This window comes from Marmota marmota, unplaced genomic scaffold, assembly GCF_001458135.2.
Source record: "Marmota marmota marmota unplaced genomic scaffold, marMar, whole genome shotgun sequence".
Taxonomy (NCBI): domain Eukaryota; kingdom Metazoa; phylum Chordata; class Mammalia; order Rodentia; family Sciuridae; genus Marmota; species Marmota marmota.
In genome coordinates this window covers 4,905,244-4,927,870 of record NW_026000057.1, presented here as the reverse complement: position 1 = coordinate 4,927,870, position 22,627 = coordinate 4,905,244, and the positions used below count along the sequence as shown (strand labels likewise).

General features: G+C 36.9%; 1 protein-coding gene across 1 annotated transcript in view; it reads left to right on the top strand.

Moving 5' to 3' along the window:
• Positions 1–22,627, top strand: part of Ttc29 (tetratricopeptide repeat domain 29) — a 216,927-nt gene that overhangs the window by 115,821 nt on the left and 78,479 nt on the right. The window contains exon 10 of the mRNA XM_048813485.1: positions 7,761–7,989. Within this exon, the coding sequence (XP_048669442.1) occupies positions 7,761–7,989 (229 nt within the window). The remainder of the gene's footprint in view (positions 1–7,760; positions 7,990–22,627) is intronic.

The window sequence follows — 22,627 nt, the reverse complement described above, 5'->3', positions numbered from 1 at the left end:
TGCTTCTTTTCCCCAGCCCTCTGTCTTGCTCCTTCTGGTTCATGCACCTTCCCATCTCCTCTTGACTCTCACCTCCCCACCCACCTGGCTCCATTCTCTCCTGCCTCCACCTTCCTGGCCCCTGATTCTTGCTCCCTCCCCTGGTCCTCTCCTCCTCCCCTCTCTCCCTCCCTCTATTTCCCCTCTTTTTTTGTGCACCTGTTGCCCCAGGTGCGCCCAGGTGTCTGTTGTGGCCTCCTCTGCTGCCCCCTCCAGCCACCTCCAGGTGCTGCTGTCTGCTCTGTGGACCCCTCTCATGGCTTCGGGTTTGCTTTTGTTTACTTTTCATGACACAGTGGTTAAACCAAGACTTGACTTAAGCCCTGGTGAGGCCTACTGTCTAAGGGAAGCTGATCTTAGAGGGGCAGACATTTCCAATAGAAAGACACAGGGCTGTTCTTCAAAACAGAAGTATAAAAAGAACAAATCATTTGACCCTCCCACCCAACAACACCCAGAACACAGCCCTTTCGATGACACGAACATCGGCTGTCAGCCTGCATGTTTCTAATTGCAGAAAGATAAGGAAATGGAACAGTAAACTGTACTGAGGGGTAATATTTCTATACTTGCATTATCTCAAAACATTTTTTTTGCTGAGAGTTTATCTCTCACCACTGGGTTGTTTTATTCTCTAATTTTTGATTCTTGGAGAAGAGTTTAATATCTAAAGGCCAGAGATATGCTGCAATATCCAAAGGCTGTGTTAACTGCCCAAAGTAAATCTTTTTATTCATTTATTTCTATTGTAGTCTCTCACACACACTCTTTCTTTTCATTTTTTTAAAATGTTTTGTTAGTGCATTCTAGTTAGACATAATATTGGGGCTCATCATAACATAACAATACATGCAAGAATATAGCTTTCTCCATTTCCATCCCCAGGGCTTCCTCTTTCCCTCCCTGCCTACCCTTCCTCTACTGGTCTTCCTTCTATTTATTTATTGTTTTCTTTAAATTGGTACTTTGTATATATACATAAAGGTGGAATTTACTGTGTTACATTCATATGTGTTCATAGAATAATTTTTATTTCACCTGTATTTTCTCCCTTATCCCGTCTCCCCACCCCCCACCGCACTCCCCTGGTTTCCCTTCCATTTTCATGGGATTCCCCTCCCCCACAGTTTTTCCTTACTTTGCTCTAGCTTCTCCATATGAGAGAAAACATTTGACTATTGACTTCTGGAGTCTGGCTTATTTCACTTAGCATGATGGTCTCCAGTTCCATTCATTTACCAGAAAATTCCATAATTTCATTCTTCTTTATGGAGAGTAAAGTTTAATCATGTATATATGCCACATTTTCTTTATCCATTCATCTGTTAGTGGGCACATGGGCTGGTTCCATAACTTAGCTATTGTGGATTGTACTGCTGTAAACATTGGGATGTATGTATGACTATAGAACACTGGTTTTATTTCTCCTGGATAAATACCAAGGAGTGGGAGAGCTGGGTCATATGGTGGTTCCATTCCTAGTCTTTAGAGGAATCTCCATACTGCTTTCCAAAGTGGTTGTACTAATTTGCAGTCCCACCAACAATATATGCATGTACATTTCCCCCCACATTGTTTATTATTAGAAGTATTCTTGATGATGGCCGCTCTAACTAGAATGAGATGAAATATCCATGTAGTTTGGATTTGCACCTCCCTGATTGCCAGGGTTGTAGAACATTTTTTAATATATTTGTTGGTCATTTGTATTTCTTCTTTGGAGAAATGTTGTCTAGTTCTTTTGCTCATTTATTGGTTGGATTACTTGGTATTTTGGTGTTAAGGGGTTTTATGTTTGTTTGGTACCAGGGATTGAACCCAGGGGCACTTAGCCACTGAGCCACATCCCCAACCCTTTTTTATATTTTGTTTTAGAAGCAGTGTCTCAGTGAGTTGCTGAGGCTGTTTTTGAAACTCACAATGCCCCTGCCTCAGCCTGCCTAGCTACTGGGAGGTGTTAAGTTTTCTTTATGTGTTCTGGATACTAATCCCCTGTCAGAGGAGCAGCTGGCAAAGATTTTCTCCCATTCTGTAAGCTCTCTATTCACACACTTAATCATTTCCTTTACCCAGCCCAGTTTATCTATATCCCAATATAAATTGTGGAGAAATCCAGATATTCATACTCTCTTTAAATATATATGCTCCAAATATACAAGTAGATTGAGATATGTTAATGATTCCTTTAGTAAATACTCACTGAAAAATAGATTGGTATTAAGTAGATAATCCCATCACAGGATTTTTATGACATCACACATCAAAATAAAGTTTGATTTATTACTCAAAATGTTAAAGTTAATTTATTTTTGTGCATTATTATCATTATTATTATTATGACATTCCTGAAGCCAAAAGAACTACTACTGGTCACTTTCAGGCTGACCAAGTTGTTAAAGTCATTGCTGAGAGTATTATTTCAAAGGTATTAGACATAACAAAGTGGATTTAGTAGAACTAAATGATGGTTATCTTTTTTCTTTCTTGTTATTTTGAGACAAGGTAAGAGTCTTACTAACAACTTTCATTTCCTTCCAGTTCTGCAAAGCCTGTTTTCCTTGGAGAACATCAACAACAAATGTTTTTATCCCTCTAATTTTAGGAGCTTGAGGACATTTCCTAATTGTAGTGCACACCTTTATTCCAGTTATATGGCTAAACAATTCCATAAGCTATTTGCCTTTCAAGCTAAAACTATTAATTTTCAGGAAAAGGTATTAAACTTCTCCAAGATGGGAGCTATAGCAAGGTCCAGAGGGACTACCCTGGGTTTTGTCCATTGGAATTTGAACTGGGATCCGCCACCATTAATTAACTGAGCACGTAAATTCTTTGCTCCTCAGTTTCCTCATCTCTCAATTGTTAATAACAAATTTCCTTGGAGCCTAGCTATTAAAGAACTGGAGGTTTAAAAATAGGCAGATGGTGCCTGGTAGAGTTGTTAGCATATATTGCACAGGTAACTCTGAACCTCCTTACTATCTCAAGCTCAGATCTCTCCCCTCATAACCCACTGTCTATTTGGCATTGTTCAGTTAGGTCATTTTAAATATATCCTACTAAAAACATCCACTCACCATCTTTCCCTTAAACTCTCTTCTGCCAAGTCTGTGTCTCCAATCCAGATCTCTCCTTGGACTCCAGAACTGTAAGGCCAACTGCTTACTTAGCATTTCTACCTGGATTCCTAATAGACACCTCAAAGTTAACATATTTCCCCCTCCCTTCACCTACTCCCCTCCAGTCTTCCCATCTTAATAAAATGGCAGTATCAATATCCACCAGCCCTGGGTAACTCTTATATTTCACTCCACTCCAATACCCAATCCAGAGGCAAACCCTTACCTTTATGCCACCAAAATGCATGCCAACCCCACCAGCTTCTGTCTCTCTCCGTTGCTATCACCATGTCCATGTATGACACTTTTTTATTTTCTCCCCTGGGCCCCTATAGTAAGCTCAGAACCCATTTTCTCCACACCATACCATAAGCCAGCCTCCACACTGGATTTTAAAGTAATCCTTTAAAAATATAAATCAAATGGTCTTATTTCTCCACCTAAAACACTTCTGTTACCTTTCATTCTTCTGAGAACATAAATGAAATTCCTCACGCTGTCCTGAAGTATGAAATGGTCCCTGCTTGTCTTTAGCTTCAACGTTTCCTTACTCTCTTCCGTACCCAATCCCCCTGAGTCAAAGGGACTTTCCTGGACTTCACATGCGCAGCCAGGCCCTGGCTTGGGATGTGTGCCTGAGTAGAATGCTCTCCAATCCCTGAACTTGGCATTGCTGGCTTCTTGTCATTCAGATCCCTGTGAAAGGCCACATCTTCCTAGGGGCCTTCCCTTGGCAACCTAATCCAAAGGAACCCATGTGGCTCTTTACCTTTTCTGAATTCTAAGAAGGCTATGTATAATTTATCTCATAGTCGTCTTGTTTATGATACTTCTTGTCATCGTCCTTTAATCTGGCTAGGATGTAAGCTTAATAAGAGCAGGGTCCCTGTCTGCCCTGCTTATTATTTTATTCTGGTACTTAGAAATATGAACTTGATGCAGAGCTGGTGAGCAAAGTATGTCAGTTCATTGGACCACTTTTGTGACCAATTTCATACTACTTGAGAACAGTAATCTCTCACCCGTGAAATTCTAAACTTCTCTTTAATTTTTATTCAATAGTTTAGCATTTTAAAAACTTGCCTTGAATCTTGGTAAGCAAATAGAAAACTGCTGCTACACCTTGGTCTACCTATGTTAGGACCTCCACAAACCACCCTACCCATACCCTCTCTGGCTTCATATTACTCACACAAGTTATTATCATCATATTAACAAAAATTCCCAATAAATAATATTATTATAGGACAAAAATTATAATAGAAAACTATACTTGGAAAAATATTGGAGTTAGCATTTTTGTGATTATTAAAGTATTGTTATAATTATAATTACCATGTCTTTTAAAATATCCTTATCCTAGTTAATTTACCTTTCACTATATAATCATGGAAGATGGGCCACACATTCCACTCTCTGGATATGTTCTTTTGATGGAATGTTAATTAAAAATATATAATTAATATAAACTGGTGAAATGAGAATGTTTTAGGAGAGATAACCAGGTATAGACCTTTTATGAGATTTCTCATTCCTTAATAAGATTAGAGGATAATCACATTGTTAAAAGAATGGGAGTTTCAACACTAAAATGATAAGAAAATTGGGTAGGAAATGATTTATACTTAGCACTGAGAAAATGCCCATTCATTTTGAGCTTGTTCATTGGAAAGAGTGACATTTTGGACACAAAGAAGAATCTGGTAAGAATCAGAATAATGCATAAAAATTCTATGTTATAATGTAATAATTCAAGCTTTGTTTCAAAGTCTATGATGTCATTGAGATCCTGTGTTAGAACTGTCTACAAAATCTTACCAGAGACATTTACAACCCGAAACGAAGTTGTCCTCTTCCCATACAATGTATTTATGAAGTACATAAATTCACTACATAGTCTCAAATCACCTTTAAGATTTCCAGGAGTAATTTCTGGAATCTTCCAAGTTTTATAATAGAATAGAGATTATTTGAGAACACAAATGAACAAATGAAAGTCGTACCGAACATTTGGAGAAGAGATTAAATCTAGATAATAAACTCCTGAAAAAAATCAAAAATCTACAAATACAGTATGTATGAGTGAAATCACATTCTAAAACAGTATGTATAAAATTGCTTGCATCTGAGAAAAATTAATGTTGTGTTTACTTTGGCTGTGTTTTGAAATAGAGAAATGTATGCTGATACCAGTTTTATGGCAGTTATATATATATGTCAAAAGATGGAATATTAGGTACTATCTGAGATATTTACATTTACCTATGTAAGAACAATTAAAATACTTCTGTTTTAGAAGGAATAAACACTCGTTATATGATCTGATCAAAGTTTTAGGCATATTAATCTCTCCACTAATAGCAGGCTCACCACCTTGACTTCACACTCCCCCATTCAATGCAGAATTTCCACTGCCTGGCATGGAACTTAGTTAGCACAGGGTGGGGGCCTGATGAATGAACAGGTGAAGGAGTGGGTTAATTTTAAAGTAATAATATATAAAAGTAATTCTGGAAATGTAAATATAAGTCCACTTACTTACATTCCCTAATTCTCCTAATTAAAACTCTCACTTGAAGCTACATGCAGCCTAAAGCTCTGAAGTATAATTAGGAAAACTAGAAAAATGAGATATTTAAATTTCTCTGTTTGTAAAAACATGCAGTGTTTAGTCTAATTATATATTTTGTCCTAAATCTTTAATGTCTACCAGGGCAATCAATAATTTTATTTTCATCATTTGCATTATTTCTCAATTATAGTTTGCTTAATTGGCATATGAAGTCTTTGATAGGGTTTTTTCCTGATTGATCTTTTTGTTATATAAATCCTGTTTTATTATTTTTAATGAGAAAAGGTTGCTTACTTCAACAAACAAAAACTATTCCTTCTATAATATGCAGGAATTCTGTTTAAATGAACAGACCTGCTTAGAAGGAATCCTCTGAGTAGACAGTTCTCCTAGACTGTCCTTATTGGCATATAACATGCTATGGCTGTATGCTCGTGTGTGCAACACAACAGTCACAGAAGTCCTGCTCATCCTCCTTCTCACCTTGCTAGCAACTTCTTTTTTCAATCTGACTACTCTCTGCATGCTGTAATTACAGAGAGGTTCATGGGGTTTGGCATATTCTACCTGTACTGTTGTTTGGTAGACACCAGATTCTACAGTTTTTATGCCCATTGTCTTCATAAAATGGTGTGAGAAGATGACTTAAAAACTCACAGCAAGGGCTGGGGATATAGCTCAGCTGGTAGAGTACTTGCCTCACATGCACAAGGCCCTGTGTTCAATCCCCAGCATTGCCAATTAAAAAAAAAAAAAAAGATAAAATAACCAGCAAACCATTCTCTCTTGTAAGGGTTTCTTTTCAAGAGAAAGTTTATGCATTTTTTTAAACTTTGTTATTATTTTAAACCTGAGTATCAGTATCGTCATCATCATTTAATTGTACATACTTATGGGGAATAGCATGTATACAATATGTAAAGATCAAATTAGGGTAGTTAACCTTTCTGTCTCTAAGTATTTTTAAAATTTTGAGTAACACAAAATTAGAGTCCTTACAGGTGTAGCTCAATCCTCCTTTAAGGAAGCATTGTAATGAGGGTGTTGAGGCAATTTGGGAGGGGCATCTCTCTGTGACTCAATTTCATCATCTGTGAAGTAACAATAACACTGTCCTCATAGGATGCCTTGTAAGGTTAATGACATGATATACATGAAGTATTTCCCACTGGCCCTGAGCTTCATAAGAGCTAGGTAACTACTATTTATTTATGGACAACAGCTTTTAGGAGAGGTGGGATTAAAAAAAAAAAAAAGCTTCATTTTTTTTGAAAAAAAAATCAAGTTTAGATGATGAGTCAAGTTTAGATGATGCTTTCATTTGCACTGTCAAGAGCATATTGTTTAGAAATCTGGGACAACATCTTCAGTGAAGAATGGCTAGTACATATATGGGGGGGGGGTAAGTGAAGGAGCCATAGATACAGCTGTTTCCACTGGTCTGTGACGACCAGATTTTAATCACAGCTCTTGCTGTGACTTAAAACGAAAGGTAGTAAAAATATTGCATCAGATAAATCAGGACGATAAGTAATAACATTCTATCCAAATCAATGTGAATTCAGTTCTTTCCAAACTTCTTGATACAACCATATGAAACAGCCAAAATTTGACATTTTTTTTAGTAGTTATAGAAGGACAGAATGCCTTTATTTCTTTATTTTTATGTAGTGCTGAGGATCGAAACCCAGTGCCTCGCACATACTAGGCAAGTGCTCTACTATTGAGCTACAGCCCCAGCCCAACATTTGAGCACATTTTATCCAAAAGAACTTAAGTTTCCCATACCTCAATGCAAAAGATACAGCTGTTCTTAACAAATTAATTTCAAGTGATTATTTGAGTGGCAAATAATTACTACTGCTGGAAAAAAGCCTAATCTAATGGAGAGCCAGTTTGCCATCCCCTTGTTCTTCAGGAACTGCCATAATTGTGGAAAGCTCATATGGGACATGCCAAGAAGGGGTGAGGAAATATGGGAAATGGTGAAATAAAAAATTAAGAGAAAATCCTCTCTCTTATCTTTGCAGGGACGCTACAACAAAGCTTCTGAGTACTTTCAGCAAGCTTTTGACACAACGGTAGAACTCATGAACTTGTCTCTGCTAGACGAAACCAAAGTTCACTATGGAATTGCAAAAGCCCATCAGATGATGCTGACAATGAACAACTATATAGAATCTGCAGATCTCATCAGCCTCAACCACCTGCTGACCTGGAAGGAGCGAAGAAGTGATGGTGATCTTGAACAGGTTGTTGGTAAGTCTCTGGTTTTTGGAAATAGTTTAGTTTTTGTACCATTCTCAATGGTTAAAAAATCATTTTTTGTTGGAAAGTTTCATTCAACCATTGATTTTAATTTGATTGGTAATTTTATTTCTATTGATTCCTTATTATGTGAAGGTTGGGTATATTTTTGTGCCCTATTGTACCTTCTACATTTAAGAGGAGTATAAAATAGTTGAAATGATTTATTCTAGCTGACAAATCACCATTCTCAAACTGAGTGTTTTCCAGTTGTCTTAAATAGTCCACAATATGTAAAATCAGTTGTAACTAATGTGAAATAAGCTTATGCATTTTGATAATTCTCAGTGTTGGACTGTATATGAACTTCTTATAAAGGAAGTGTTGGTGGATGCTAATTTGCCTTACACACTTGACTTTTCCTATTCCTATTCCTATTTCCTATTCCTCTTTATCAATTTGAGCTTGAAAGTTAATTTGGAAAATATCTGATAGTACTTTCTCTTACTACTACTTTTTCCCAACATATTTTTCTTGTGACAAATTGGAGTTAAAATAGTCTATTGAAAATAACTAGATGGGTTATAAGGGTCAGCTCTGGGTGTCCACTTGGTCAGGTTCTAGTTTCCAATTAAGAATTTTAGAATAGAATATCTATAAACAAAATTCAGAACTGCCTGTGACAAACCTTTGAATCACCCAATTATTTGTTTGCAAACCAAACTTTTTAACGTAAAAATATTTGAAATATTTTGGGATCACTCAAGTGGAATCATAAAACCTCATGATGTCTGGGGAAGTCATTTAGCTGGAACAGTGATCTGTTGGGGCATTTATTTATTTATTCCAATAGAATATAATAGTAATTAGGGTCAAAAAATTGTATTGTCTCTTAGGTCACTGGAATACCTCTCACCACTCTTGATGTCCCTACTTGTAAAACAAGGAAAGATCTTGTTATGAATACATGTTCAGAAAGAGGGAATTAAGATGCAGCATTTAGAAGCAGACAGCTTGGTGAATTTCAGTGTGCTCAGTTGCCCCAAAAACGTTTATGGTCTATTAGTAACTGACTACTCTTAGAAGCATCTGCTTACGGCAGGATGATGTCTTATGGCCATATATTTGGAAGTTCCTTCTGTAGTTTTCTACCCAGGTTCTGACATTTTCTACCCAGAATGGCAGGAGATGAAGCAGAAGAAGTAAGATCCATGTTAAATGACCAGTGCTGGTGAAATTTCAGTAGAGAATAAGTTTAGCTGCTCCCATTTTCAAGTTTATCTTAGATAAATACTCTCTATCACAATGGTAATTATGGGGACAAAAAAATTTTGTATGGCACAAAAGTATACCCAACCTTCACATAAAACACCATCTTCTGATGACATCCCAAGTTTATTTGTTGCAATCCTGGTTTCAGCTTTTTCAAAGTCTGTCTCTCTCTGCTTTTCTTTACTCTAAAAAGCTGTTCATTTTTATATACTTTTTGTAGTTTGCTTCTCTATTTTTGGTAAGGTCATATTCTATCACAAAGAACTTAGAAGCAGAGCAAAAAATGCATCTCAAAATATTCAGCCATTAACAACTCAGTTTTCTGTATGTGAAGAGGGTAGATGCATTCTTCAGAGTGCTATCGAGACACACCGCCTTCCTCATTCATTTCATGCAGATTAGAAATCTATGCATGGATGAGCTTCATCACTGTAAAAGTAAAAGTAAGTGCAAATGAGAAGTCTTTTCTCATATTACTGGCATGATCAGGATTTTTAGGGCTAATCTTTCTATTTGGAAATAAAACCTGCAAGACATTATCAAACATGTAAATATTGGTTTACATAAATATTTTTGGTTCAAAATGCACTCAAATCTGCTTTAAAATGCTTCAAAAACACTAAGCCACAACTCCCTCCCTGTGTTTGTTGCTTGAAACTCTTTGTTGGCCTCCCTGGCCTCTTGTCCTTTGTCACCCTTCCTTCTCCTGACTCCCCACCCCCATATATAATGTTCCTTAGTATGGACTTATTTCTAGCACCAGCTTACCCCCAGGGAAATGCAGCCCATCCTGCCAGGTCTTTGGATGCTGAGCCATTCCCTGGTCCTCTCCTGCTTGAATGTGACCTCTTTTTTTCTGTCCCCAAATCGAATGTCATTTCTTTTGACCAGGCACATTTGATTTGTCCTAATGTGCATCCAACATGGCGATTTCTGCAGTTGCCTCAGCTACCTGATGAAGAGTGTGAGTCTCTCAAACCCCAATTCTGATTCTTGGTATTCCCTACAAAAGAAGGCACATATGGTTAGCATCTACTAGGCCCCAAGTAAATATTTGTTGAATTAAACAGAATTCAGAATGAGCCTATAGGCCCGATCATAGACTAGTTCACACTAACCACTTTTATAAAACAAAATCCGTGGGTTTCCTCGGGAAGCCTATGATCCCACACGGTATCTGGATTACCATCCAATTATCACATGAATGAAGGACCACGTTTACCGAACATGCTGTTGACAAATTGACGAAATACAAAAATATTATTTGGAAAGCTGAGCCGCTTTTAAGTTTTCAACTTTTGCCTTTTTTCTCTGAAGAGGAATCTTTAATCTTGCTATTGAGGGGTCCCATGTATTCCAAAAAAAGAAAAAAAAAAGCAGATCAAAGATCTGAAAGATACATTATAAAAGCTGTGCCGTTATCGTCACCTCTGAGACTTCCATCCTGCAAACAAATCATTAGCTCAGAGAGCAGGCAATATTCTTTTAAGCAGAGGAACATGACCCCCTAAGGGAATAGAGCAGTGAGCACACTCGGGTCCCTAGATGAAATAGAACAGTGACTCACCAGCAAACCGCTCTCATCTCTGTGCCTTTCAGAAGGAATGCCGCGAATACAGGAACCTTCGTACTATTCTAATACTTAGTATGGTTGGGATGATTCATCCCCCTCCTTTTCTTTCCAATACTAAAACAAGAATAGAGTCTCCTCCCAAATTTGGGGATTTAGAAAACATATTTAAATTTATTGTACTTCAACAAAAGTATTCCAGGCATAGTTTGGTTAACTTCATTAGAAGTTAATGAACTTGATTGGCTCTGGGAGGCTTACGGGCCCATGAATTTCTGCTGAGTTCTTCAGAACAGACTTTTACCTTCCTTACTGGAACTATTATCTTTATAATCAAGGAGTTTTTTTGTTGGTTTTTTTTTTTTTTTTTTGGTAGAAAAAATTTGTTTTGCCTTTTGGAGAACATAGACCTAGATGGGGAAACAGCAACCTTTTCCTATTCAACTTAATAGCAGTGTTAATCTAGATGTGTAATTATAGCCATTTAAGTGCCAGCATTGTTAACCACATCATTGATGAAAATTATATCAGTAACATGGTTTTTTAATTCACTACCTTATTGTAGTCAAGTGTAAATTATATCAGAGAAATAAAATGCAAGTTCTAAGAATAGAAATAGATTAATATGCAGGCTAGGTTGGTTGGTACTTAAAGATACTTACTGTTTTCTTTGAAATGGAATATAAAGGTTACTTGAGTGGCAAAAAATATCACCCTGGTTTGATGAATCCTTTAATATTCCTACAGGAAAACAGTCAAAATCATGACCATCTCACAGCCCTTGGCTTATGTTGGCTGCATGTTGAACCCTGGGTTTAATGTCAGTCATTTTTTTTACCCTTTCTTTGCTTGTGTGTTTCATTCTTGATTTAATCTTTCTAATGAAGTTAACCAAACTATGCTATGTGCATGTATATCACAATGTGTTCCAACTTTACATGGAACTATAATGCACCAAATTAAAATAAATAAATAGAAGGAAGACCAATAGAGGAAGGGTATGAGGGGGAGAGAAAGAGGAGGAACTGGGGATTGAAATGGAGCAAACTATGTTATATGCACATGTGAACAGGTCAAAATGAACCTCACTATTATGTACAACTATAATGCACTAATAAAAGTATTTTTTAAAGGAGAAAAAAACAAACAAGAAAAAGCCACAGTCATGGTGTGTCCTCATTTTCTACTGTGATCATTTCTTCCTGTATGTATGTTAAATAACCCTACTGAATGAGGAGAAAGCTACCGAATCAACCAAAAAGTCAGACCTCTGTCTCTAATAATATATTCAACCACATGACACAGAAAATGGAGATTCTAGTGAAAATTTTGACCAAATCACCTTCTGATAGCTTGGTATCACTGAGCAGGGCTATTTCATAAGAGCCCAGTGAGCTGGGGTTTAAGGCCACATTAGCTCTGGGACAGAGAAAGTCAAGTTCCTTCAGCTTGTTAAGTTCAAAATAGATCATTGATAATATCCCTCTGGAACTGTCTATTGCTCTTGAGTTAAAGCATCTTTCTGAATGAATATGATGTTTTGAAGTCCTTAAGAAATTTTCATGGGTGTTTTAATTCTCATTTTCCCCTCCCCACAAACATAAGTTTCCATGGCTTCCACAAAAGGGAAATTATTATGATTGTTGTTGTTGTTGTTGTTGTTGTTGTTGTTGTTATTATTATTCATTAAACAACTATATAAATACCAAGTACAAGTCTTTTATTTTATTTTATTTTTTAGTACCAGGGATTGAACCCAGGGGCACTTAACCACTGAGCCACATCCCCAGCCCTTTTTAAACTTTTATTTAGAGACAAAGCTTCACTGAGTTGCTTAGGGCAACTAAATTGCTGAGGCTGGCTTTGAACTCGAGATCCTCCTGCCTCAGCCTCCCAAGCCACTGGGATTACAGGTGTGCAACACCACGCCCACCTAAGTATGTGATTCTTATAACAGAATTTATAGTAATTTCTAGCTATCTGATAGCATGTGCAATTCTCTTTTCCCCAGTTGGCTCCAATGAGGTTGCTTAAGCTAGGGAACTACTTCATCTGAAGATGTTTGATTCACCTTCTGTTTCACCCCTCTTGCTTCTCAGCATTTCCTCCAGCCCTTCCCTTCCTCCACTGTTTTCTAGGGCTCCCAATTCCTGAACACGCCCACCTCTCCTCTCACCATTAGTCATTCTCCACTCACTCCAATTTGTAGCTGCTTCTCCCCTCCTCAATCTGGCACCCTTCCTACATCCTCTTCCCATCTTCTGAAAGTAAGTTAAAATCTTCTTGAGCTTTTTTTGAGTTTTACAGAATCATGCAATGATCAAGTTACATGGTACCAAAGAAATCCATGTTCCATACTTTTTATCCTCTGTCCATACTTTTTATGTCCCCTCTGTCATTCAATAATAATTTGTAAAACAAAGTAGATTTATAATCCAGTTCTCTAGAATTCTAGTACGAGAGTCTACACATATGTTGCCATTTCTTTTATATTGCAGTACTTCTAGGTAGTTATAAGCCATGTCTAACGTATTTAAAGATGGTATTTTAAAAATGGATAAAAATAATCATAGTGGAAAGAAACAGGCAAAACTACACTCCTGGCCAAGATGGAGTGACAGGGAGTCAAGATTTACTCTCCTGCTTTAAACAACTGACAGAATAAACAAAGCAAATAAGGCAAATCTTTGTAGACTCTGGACAGGACGGTGGTCCCTGACAAAGGGGAAACAAAGAAGCCAAGTGCATGTTTTGTCCCACATACTGCATAGAGAAGGTTCCCAGTCTTGGCACGGGGAGGAGGGCCAAGGCAGAGCCCAGTGGGCTCCCTGAGTTGAGGGCTGAGTTGGCAGCGCAGGAAGGCCTTGTGGCTAGAGTTCACAACCAAGAGAAAGAAAGGCCGGAGTGTAGCTCAGTGCCTAAAACGTGCAAGACCCTGGATCTGGTTCCCAGCCCTGCAGAAAAAGAAAACCTATAAGAAAGAGCTGCACGGAGAGAGTTAGCCCTTGCAGAGTTCTGCCATCTCAACTGAGTCCTAATCGTTATGCGCACACGAAGAAACTACCAAAGGCTGGGGAAAGGACCACTCAGAAAAATCAGGTAGAACAATCCGACACTCGAACACAGCTGGAAATACTTTGTGACTCCACCAGTGTGGAAAACCTCCCAAACATGGGGCATTAGAAGGAGGACTCATTAAGGCCTTGCTTCATCATGGGGAAAAATTAGCTCTAGATGAAAGACTGCCTTGGTCACCTAACAGAGCTGGAAAGTGAGTATCAAAAGGATCAAAGTGTTTTCAAGTAACTTACCCGGGAAGAACAAAACTCAAGAATATTTATAGGAATAAAAAATATCTAGTAACCCAACAAGGTAAAATGTCCAGTATTGGACATGCAATCAAAATTATCTAGACATTCCAAGAAGCAGGAAAATGTGACTCATAATGAGGAGAAGATAAATAAATAGAAACAGACCCCAAGAAGACACAAATGATAGAAATAGGAGACCAAATCATAAAACAGTTATTAAAACTGGAATTTCGTATGCCAGGTGGGGAACTTCCACAGTTCAGCTTTGGGACCGAGTTTCTTCTGTGCTCACACACTCAGTCTCTTCTTCGGGAGCTCCCTATTCTAGAAGCCATAGTCTCATGGCCTTGCAGTTGGGTCCCTTTAAAGGGCTGTGTTTAGTTACCACAACATTGTTGTTTTTCTCAGATTGCAGAGATATTTGCAGGCTTAGGGTGGGTCATGTATTTTTTCCCTAGGTAACTTTCAGATCCAAATCATCACAGCTTTCTGTACACATGAGCCTTCGCTTTGTGGGTTTTGATGGTTTTCTTGTTATTTGCTACGAGAAATTGTTTCAGGCTTATTGTATACATCTTTAAATCCAGAACTAGAATCATCTACTTCTACAAGGAGGCTAAGAAAAATAGATATTTAAAAAAGCAGAAGGATTTCCAGTTTTCCAAGCACCATTTGTTGGAGATGCTATGTTTTCTCCAATGCATGTTTTTGGCACCTTTGTCTAATATAAGATAATTGTAATTTTGTGGGTTAGTCTCTGTGTCCTCTATTCTGTACCATTGGCCTACCAGTCTATTTTGGTGTGTTTTTAAACTATTGCTCTGAAGTATAGTTTAAGGTCTTGGTATAGCAATGCCATCTGCTTCACTCTTCCTGCTAAGGATTGCTTTAGCTATTCTAGATCTATTATTTTTCCATATGAATTTCATGACTGCTTTTTCTATTTCTATGAGGAATGCCACTGGGATTTTGATCATAATTGTACTAAATCTGTATAGTGCTTTTGGTAGTATAGTCATTTTGATAATATTAATTCTGACTATCCAAGAGCAAGATAGATCTTTCCATCTTCTAAGGTCTTCTGTGATTTCTTTCTTTAGGGTTCTGTAGTTTTTATTGTATAGATTTTTCACCTCTTTCGTCAAGTTGATTCCCAAGTTTTTTTTTTGTTTTTTTTTGAGGCTATTGTAAATGGGATAGTTTTCCTCATTTCCCTGTCAGAGGATTTGTCAACAATATACAGAAATGCTTTTGATTTATGGGTGTTGATTTTATATCCTGCTACTTTGCCAAATTCATTTACTAGTTCTAGAAGTTTTCTGGTGGAGTTTTTGGCTCTTCTTAGGTATAGAATCATATCATCAGCAAATAGCTCCAAAAAACCCAAATGCCAAATATTTTCTCTGATATAAGGTGACTGACTCATAGTGTGGGGTAGGGAGCTGGGGGAGCATGGGAGGGAAAGACAAACTCTAGATAGGGCAGAGGGGGTGGGAGGGGAAGGGAGGGGGCAGAGGGTTAGCAAGGATGGTAGAATGTGTTGACTCCCTTGGCTGCTAAATTAATGAACTCATAATTACCATCATTTTTATGGGAGATAAATTTCCCTATTTTATTCTTTTAATTGACAAAATTTATATATACTTATATACAATTGACATTTTACATATATGGGGGATGGCTAATTAACATATCTATTTCCTCACAAACTTATTTTTGTGGTGAGAACACTGAAACTTTACTCTCAGTAATTTTCAACATATTGTTATAGATTAAAGTCACTTGGTTGTGCAATTGATATCTTAATTTACTCTTTCTAGCTAAAACTTTTGAGTCCTTTGGCCAACATCCCTCCAACCACACAAATTTTCTATTTCCAAAGCTACTTTTAGCTGGGTTTTTGTTACTGGCAGCTAATGCCACTCTAAAAAGTCAAATGCCAAGCAATCATAGCCATTATTGTAGCCTCAGCAGTGAGCAAAGTGCCTGGCCCCTAAAGAGCACACGGAAGATTGGAACTGTGGAATTGTTTGTTGAATAAGCTACTTTATGCCGTAGAATTTATTAAATACCTTTAAAGCATAGCCAGTATCTCAAAATCTGGCATTCTCTCTGAATTGTAAACATACCTCATATTCTCACTTAACCTCTTCCCAACTCAATTCCTTTCCTAATAAGAGCACTCACTTCTTCAGAACATCAAAGTTATATTAACATTGCTTTAAAAAAAATCAATCTGATTCAGCTAAAACAATATTGAAAGTCCTTTAACTTATTCAGAGCAATCAGGATTTTTTTTAAGTTGAAAGAAGACTACCTATGGTCTGCTAAAATTACTTAAACCAGAAATTAGGACAGTTATAACTAGTAAGTGATTGAAATCATTCAGGCATCATGGGGCAAGATAATTATGAGTTGTGAGGCCCACGTGTGGATTTCTATTATAAAATTTGGGGGGAAGCCTTTACATTCAACTTTTGTAAACTATTCCTAAATTCCAAAGATTTCTTTTCTTCAGTATGAATCTACACCTTAAAAAAAAAAGATTGTTAAAATTTTTAAATGATAAATCTTTCTATGAGGAATCTGGTGAAAGCTAAGTTCTCTCTCCTCTCTTCAGAAAAATATACAATTACTGCTTATAATGTCAGAGGGTTCCATAACCATTACTCAGGCAGAACACAGAAGTGCCAAGTGCCCTCCAGTATCTGGTTCTTTCCTCTTCTGGGCATGTGGAAGACTGCACTTCTCAGCCCCTACACACACACACACACACACACACACACACACACACAGGGCAGAGCTAGGACTAGTCCTGGCCAGTAGGCTCTAGGAAAAAGTCACTTTTGAGCCAAAGCATAGGTGGGCCCACCTGAGACGCTGTGGCTGGTCCTCTCCCTGCTGCAGAGCATGAGGAAGACTTACGGGGAACAATGGAACTGCAAGACTGAAGCAGCCTGGGTCGTCACATGTCCACATGGGGAGCATCTGCCCTGGAATACGATTCCTATCTGCAGCCCACTTTGCACAAACACAGAATCCTCCTTTTTTGTGGTAAACCACTGAGCTCTTCAGAGTAGTTTGTTAACATGGCTTCATTTAGCCTGAACTCCCTCCAAAAGCTCCTGAATTCTTCGAGATGGTTCCCAGGGCCTCAGCAAGGGGAACTCCAATGGAAGAACCAGACAGTTTATGACAACTTAGACAGGATGTGGGTCTGCCTGTAACTTTTTTAAGAGTCAGAGACCCTTAAAATCCTTGTTTGGGGCATTCATTTCTAGTGGCAGCAAGTTTCATGAGACAAATAGAATATAAGCATTAAAATATATTCTCTCTGAACTCTGTGCCAGTGTCAAAATAAAGCATAACAATGTGAATCTGGTCTGCTAAACTTACTTAAATCATAGTAGATTATATATTTTCATAAATACCAAGAAAGGACATAGAGAACTCGGATTCAGCAATTGACAAGAATATAATGACAAAGGGAAAACATTGATTTGGAAAAGACAAATCAATACTTAATTATAACCAAATTTTCAAAGAAAAAGGACAACAGAATTTGAGCCTGAATTTCAGATTTCCCCCATTTAACACAGTTCACCCACCTTCATACATTTTCTATAACACAAGTGACAAGAATAAAGTATTTCATCAGAAGCTAATGCTCACTTCATTGGGAAATAATAACGTAGCTCTAGATCCCTCGGGTTGAAAGATCTTTTTTTTTATTCTTATTCTTCTTATTATTATTATTCCTTTTTTCCCCCTCTGAGAATCTCCTTCTCTATCTGCTGCCTTGGTTCAATAAAAGAGAATTCTTGATTGCTCAAACAAAAACGATACTTCTTTTAGATTCTGCTCACAGTTCTTGGTAGCTGATGGTGTTGCCAGTCTTAACTTTCCACTGCACACTGAACTCACCACTTCCAAGAAAAAAAAAAAAAAAGGTGGCTAGGTTGCTCTAAGCCAGCTGTGCTTTAATTTTGTCTTAATTGCTAGCTTGAGAAGCTTATCAAGAGTTTGTTGGGTGGTTAAACCATAGCAAAGATCAGAGCAAATGCAGGAACCACAGCTGTATAAAGTTATTGTTTGAAGTTGTGGGAGAAATCAGTTATCAGCTGTCTCATTCCCAGTGAGGGATCTTTGCTTTATTCTAGCTCTCTTTTACTTGTGGTTATGGATTCCACATAACTGTGACTATGTAGGTAAGTGCTTTCTATCATTATTAGAATTTGGGGGTATAGACACACGCACACACACACACAAAAAAAAAAAACCTCACCTATGTGTATTTCATCTTTCTTTGATAAGGCAATGTAAGGACAATTCTAGTCATTCTTGATCCATTTTTTCCTTCTGAAAAAAAAAAGTGGTATGTCATTTGTATTTAAAGAATGAAGATACTGAAGTCACAAGTTTTTGTTGGTTTCTAATTCTTTCTAAGCTTTCCCTGATTGGGGCTTTTTTAAAACATTAATCCACAGTCCCAGAGTTCACTTTCTTTAAATTCTTTTACTCCGTCCTTCTTGTATTTTTCACTCGCAGATAAGAGTGAATGCTCTGGCCAGGTGTGGTGATGCACACCTATAATTCCAGTGACAGAGGCAAGAAGATCACAAATTCAAACCCAGCCTCAGCAACTTAGTGAGGCCCTAGTCAACTTATGAGACCCGATCTCAAAAGAAAAAATTAAAGGACTTAAGATGTGGCTTATTGGTTAAGCACTTCTGAATTCAATCCCGTGTACTCCCCACCACCACCAAAAAGTCTATAGTATAATTTAGAAAAAAATAAATGTTTTTCATGACAAATATTCTTTTAGAAATTATTTATAGTGCCTTATAAGTGATGGCTGTCCTTAATAACAATCCCTAGATATATATTTCACTTTTCATAGGTGATGCTTGATTCCTGGGATTGAGCACAGTGTGCTCAACACGGGAAATATTGGGCGAGAATCTAATGAAAAGAAATACAAGTATATCTAATGCTAGAGACCAGTGTCTTGACCTTCCAGAAAAAAATGTTCGCATCACTATGAAAGTTCTTGAACATATTTATTTTCTGAAACTTCTGAACTACTGTGGCAATGCAATAAATATTAAAAACACTAAACAATATTCAATCTCCCCAAATCCCTTAAAACCAGTGTATTCAGGATTTTATTGTTTGTTTGTTTACCTCCCTTCATTTTTTCCTAACCTTCAATCAAAGATTCTGAGAAAATAAATGTTCTTTCATCATGCCTGTTAAGGTTAAACAAGACTGGACTTTGTTAAACCTATAGGGAAAATTAAAGTTATTTATTTTCAGTGTTATCCCTTTAAGAAATTGCATTTATTGACCTTCAACATGGAATTAGACACCTAAGAAGAGGAATACACCCATTAATTTTAGCCTTAGAGAAATGAATCTGATTTTTCTGCCTAACAAAATACATTTCATTGTATCTGCAGTTTAAACAGAGTATGTTTTGTGTTCATACTGAAGGAAGTTTAGTCCAACATTTTCAAAGATGTTCTAGTCTTGTTTATTAGATGCTATGCTACTGGGAAGTAATGCATAATTTTCAAGTCTCATATACTTTAAATCCACATATTAAAATTAAAACGGAAAAAAAAATGAAATGAAGATTCAAAATCAATAGTTAACAAGAGAATTAGCTATGAAAATCAGGAGAACCGGGTCAAAATACCCATCATAAAATGTTGAGGTTACTATTTACCCCATTCAGATCTATTAGGCCCAGATTTCTATCATCACCCACTAACAGGATTATGAAAACAGGGAAATAAACCATACAAGCACCTCTAAGCAATAATTCCCTTTTATCACAATACAAAAAGAGCAGTTGTGTTGCAATCAATGTGAGCAAAATAAATAATTTTTTTTCAAAAAAATTAATAGGCAGAGATGATCAGAATGATGTTATGATTGGGTCATAGAAATACTCCCTAAAAAATATAGATATTCAAATACCTACATTCACTATTTCTAATCTGAATGAATTCACTTGTTCCCTCACCTTCATCCAGGGCTTTATCTTGTAATTTTGTTTGAAATTTTATGTGATGGAAATATGAATACAGTATATTCCTTAGTAATTTGATTGGCAGGAAATAGAGAGCAAAACATTACAAGCACTACTTTTTAATAATTTATAATTACTTACATGAATCTACTAAGTTTAGGCACACAATTATATGACTAATTATGTTGAAAATCCAAGTGGATGCTTAAATAGATGACCATGCCCTGAGGCCCTCCCAGTTGTTTCTACTGTCTCATTTAACCATGCAAATGTTATTAAGCATTCCTGGCTAAAAATTTTCAAGCATGTGCAAGTGTAATTGCATAGATAATTATGCATAATACTGTCACTTCCTTTATCTAACACAGAAATTTTCTTTTTTGAAAAAATATCAGCTTTCTACAGGGTAGCTTTCTCAATACAAATATGATTTATGAATGATAAGAGAGTTAAACAAGCTATTGCTCTTCAGGATTTCTTCTGAACTTTTTGCACATCACTTTGAAAATAAAGATCAAGTCATATGCTAAAATTAAAGCAAATTTAAAATATCTACAAATGAAAGAATCCGTGTTCACAAATAGATCCCATTGAAAGTATATTCAATAATCACAATTATGACACAATCGTACTTAGCTGAACCTAGGTCTATATAAAAACTTATATAAACAATAACAAGGACATAAAGGAACTGCCTACAAATAAAAATGAAGGCATCAATTGTTCAGGTTTGCATTTACCAAAGACAGGATTATATAAACAGCAAAAATTGTCTGGAAAAATATTTTAGTAGCACCTACATGTTAGCAGGTTATTTTTCATGAAAATTATTAAGGAATCTGAAAGTACAGAATCTTGCCTGATGCTGTCCCTTTCAGGTTGGATTCCGCACAGTTCAGTGTCACTAGTTACCAGTGCAAAGTTTAGTATGCATGCAGCTGATTGGTGGAGCCTGGCTCACATGACCCCACAACTACAAGGAAAGGTGGAAAATGAGGGCCTTTTTCAGCACCTACAGTGAGACCAAATCTCTACCTCACACCTAATTTTTTTGTTCTTTTTTTTTTTTTTAATTTTTTGGTTCTGGAGATTGGACCCAGAGGAGCTTTATCACTGAACTATATCCCCAGGCCTTTTTGTTTTTAGTTTTGTGATAGAGTCTCACTGAGTTTCTGAGGGTCTCACTAAATTGCCAGGATTGGTCTTAAATTTGCAATTATCCTGCCTCATCCTCTGGAGTCACTGGGTATTACAGGAATGCACCAGCACATCCAGCTAAGGAATTTCTCTCTTTTTTCTTTTTTTCAATCTTTTTGTTTGTTTGTTTGTTACCAGGGATTGAACCATTGAATCCAGGGATGCTTAACCCCTGAGCCACATCCCCAGTCCCTTTTTATATTTTATTCAGAAACAGGGTCTCACTGAATTGCTTCAGGCCTCCCTAAATTGCTGAGACTGGCTTTGAACTTGGAATTCTCCTGCCTCAGCCTCCTGAGCCCCTGGATTACAGGATTAGCAATTTCTTAAAGATGGAAATGGAGGTTTAGTTGCTGCAGACAGCCTCTCAAAATAATGCTAAGTATAATGAAGAAAAAACAAAGAAAGCAGGCTACGAGTATGGGAAGAGAGACTGGGCTTTCTGATGTCTATTTTTAAACAGAAGTTTACAAGAAACCTCTCAAAAGAGGCATGGAGTGAAAAGAAACCTGACTGAAATAGGAGTAAGTCCTGGACTATCTACAGTGGAGAGAAAGATACCCAGGGAATCTTATTCAACATGGCGGAGCAGGTTCATTGTTCTGAAAGGGGAGGTGTAAAGACCAATGTTTGAGGGGCAGCCAGTCAATTTAGAGCTTGTAAACCATGGTAATTACATTGGATTTTATTCCAGTTGTGATGAGAAATTATCACTGAGGTCTGAGGACCCTGACTTTTCAAAAAGATCACTTTGGCAGCCATGTGAAGAATGGGTTGGAAAGCAGTGGCCTCTTTTATAAAAACCTACAATAAAAAATATATTTTTGCCTTGTGACAAAATTGAATCAAGAGTTTGACAAAGATAATACTTACCCACTATATAAGCAGTCTGGTATTTTTCTATTATATTCTACCCCAAGCGAGCCTATTTTTTTTTTTTAGTGGTTTTAAAGAAATTGTAAGTGGGAGAATTTTTTTAAAAAACCAATGTAGTACTTAATTTCTGAAAATTATTCCATTGCAACCAAATACATTTGGGATGGATATATATATATATATACACATACACATACACACACACATATGTATGTGTGTGTGTTTTAATTTATATATTTTAAAATTTTTCCCACATTTTTATTGATATATTATAGTAGTACATATTGATGGGATTTGTTGTTACATATTCATATATGCACACAGTATAAAAATATAATTTGACCAATAGCCAATATCACTCCTCAGCACTCCCCCTCCCTCCTCTCCCCC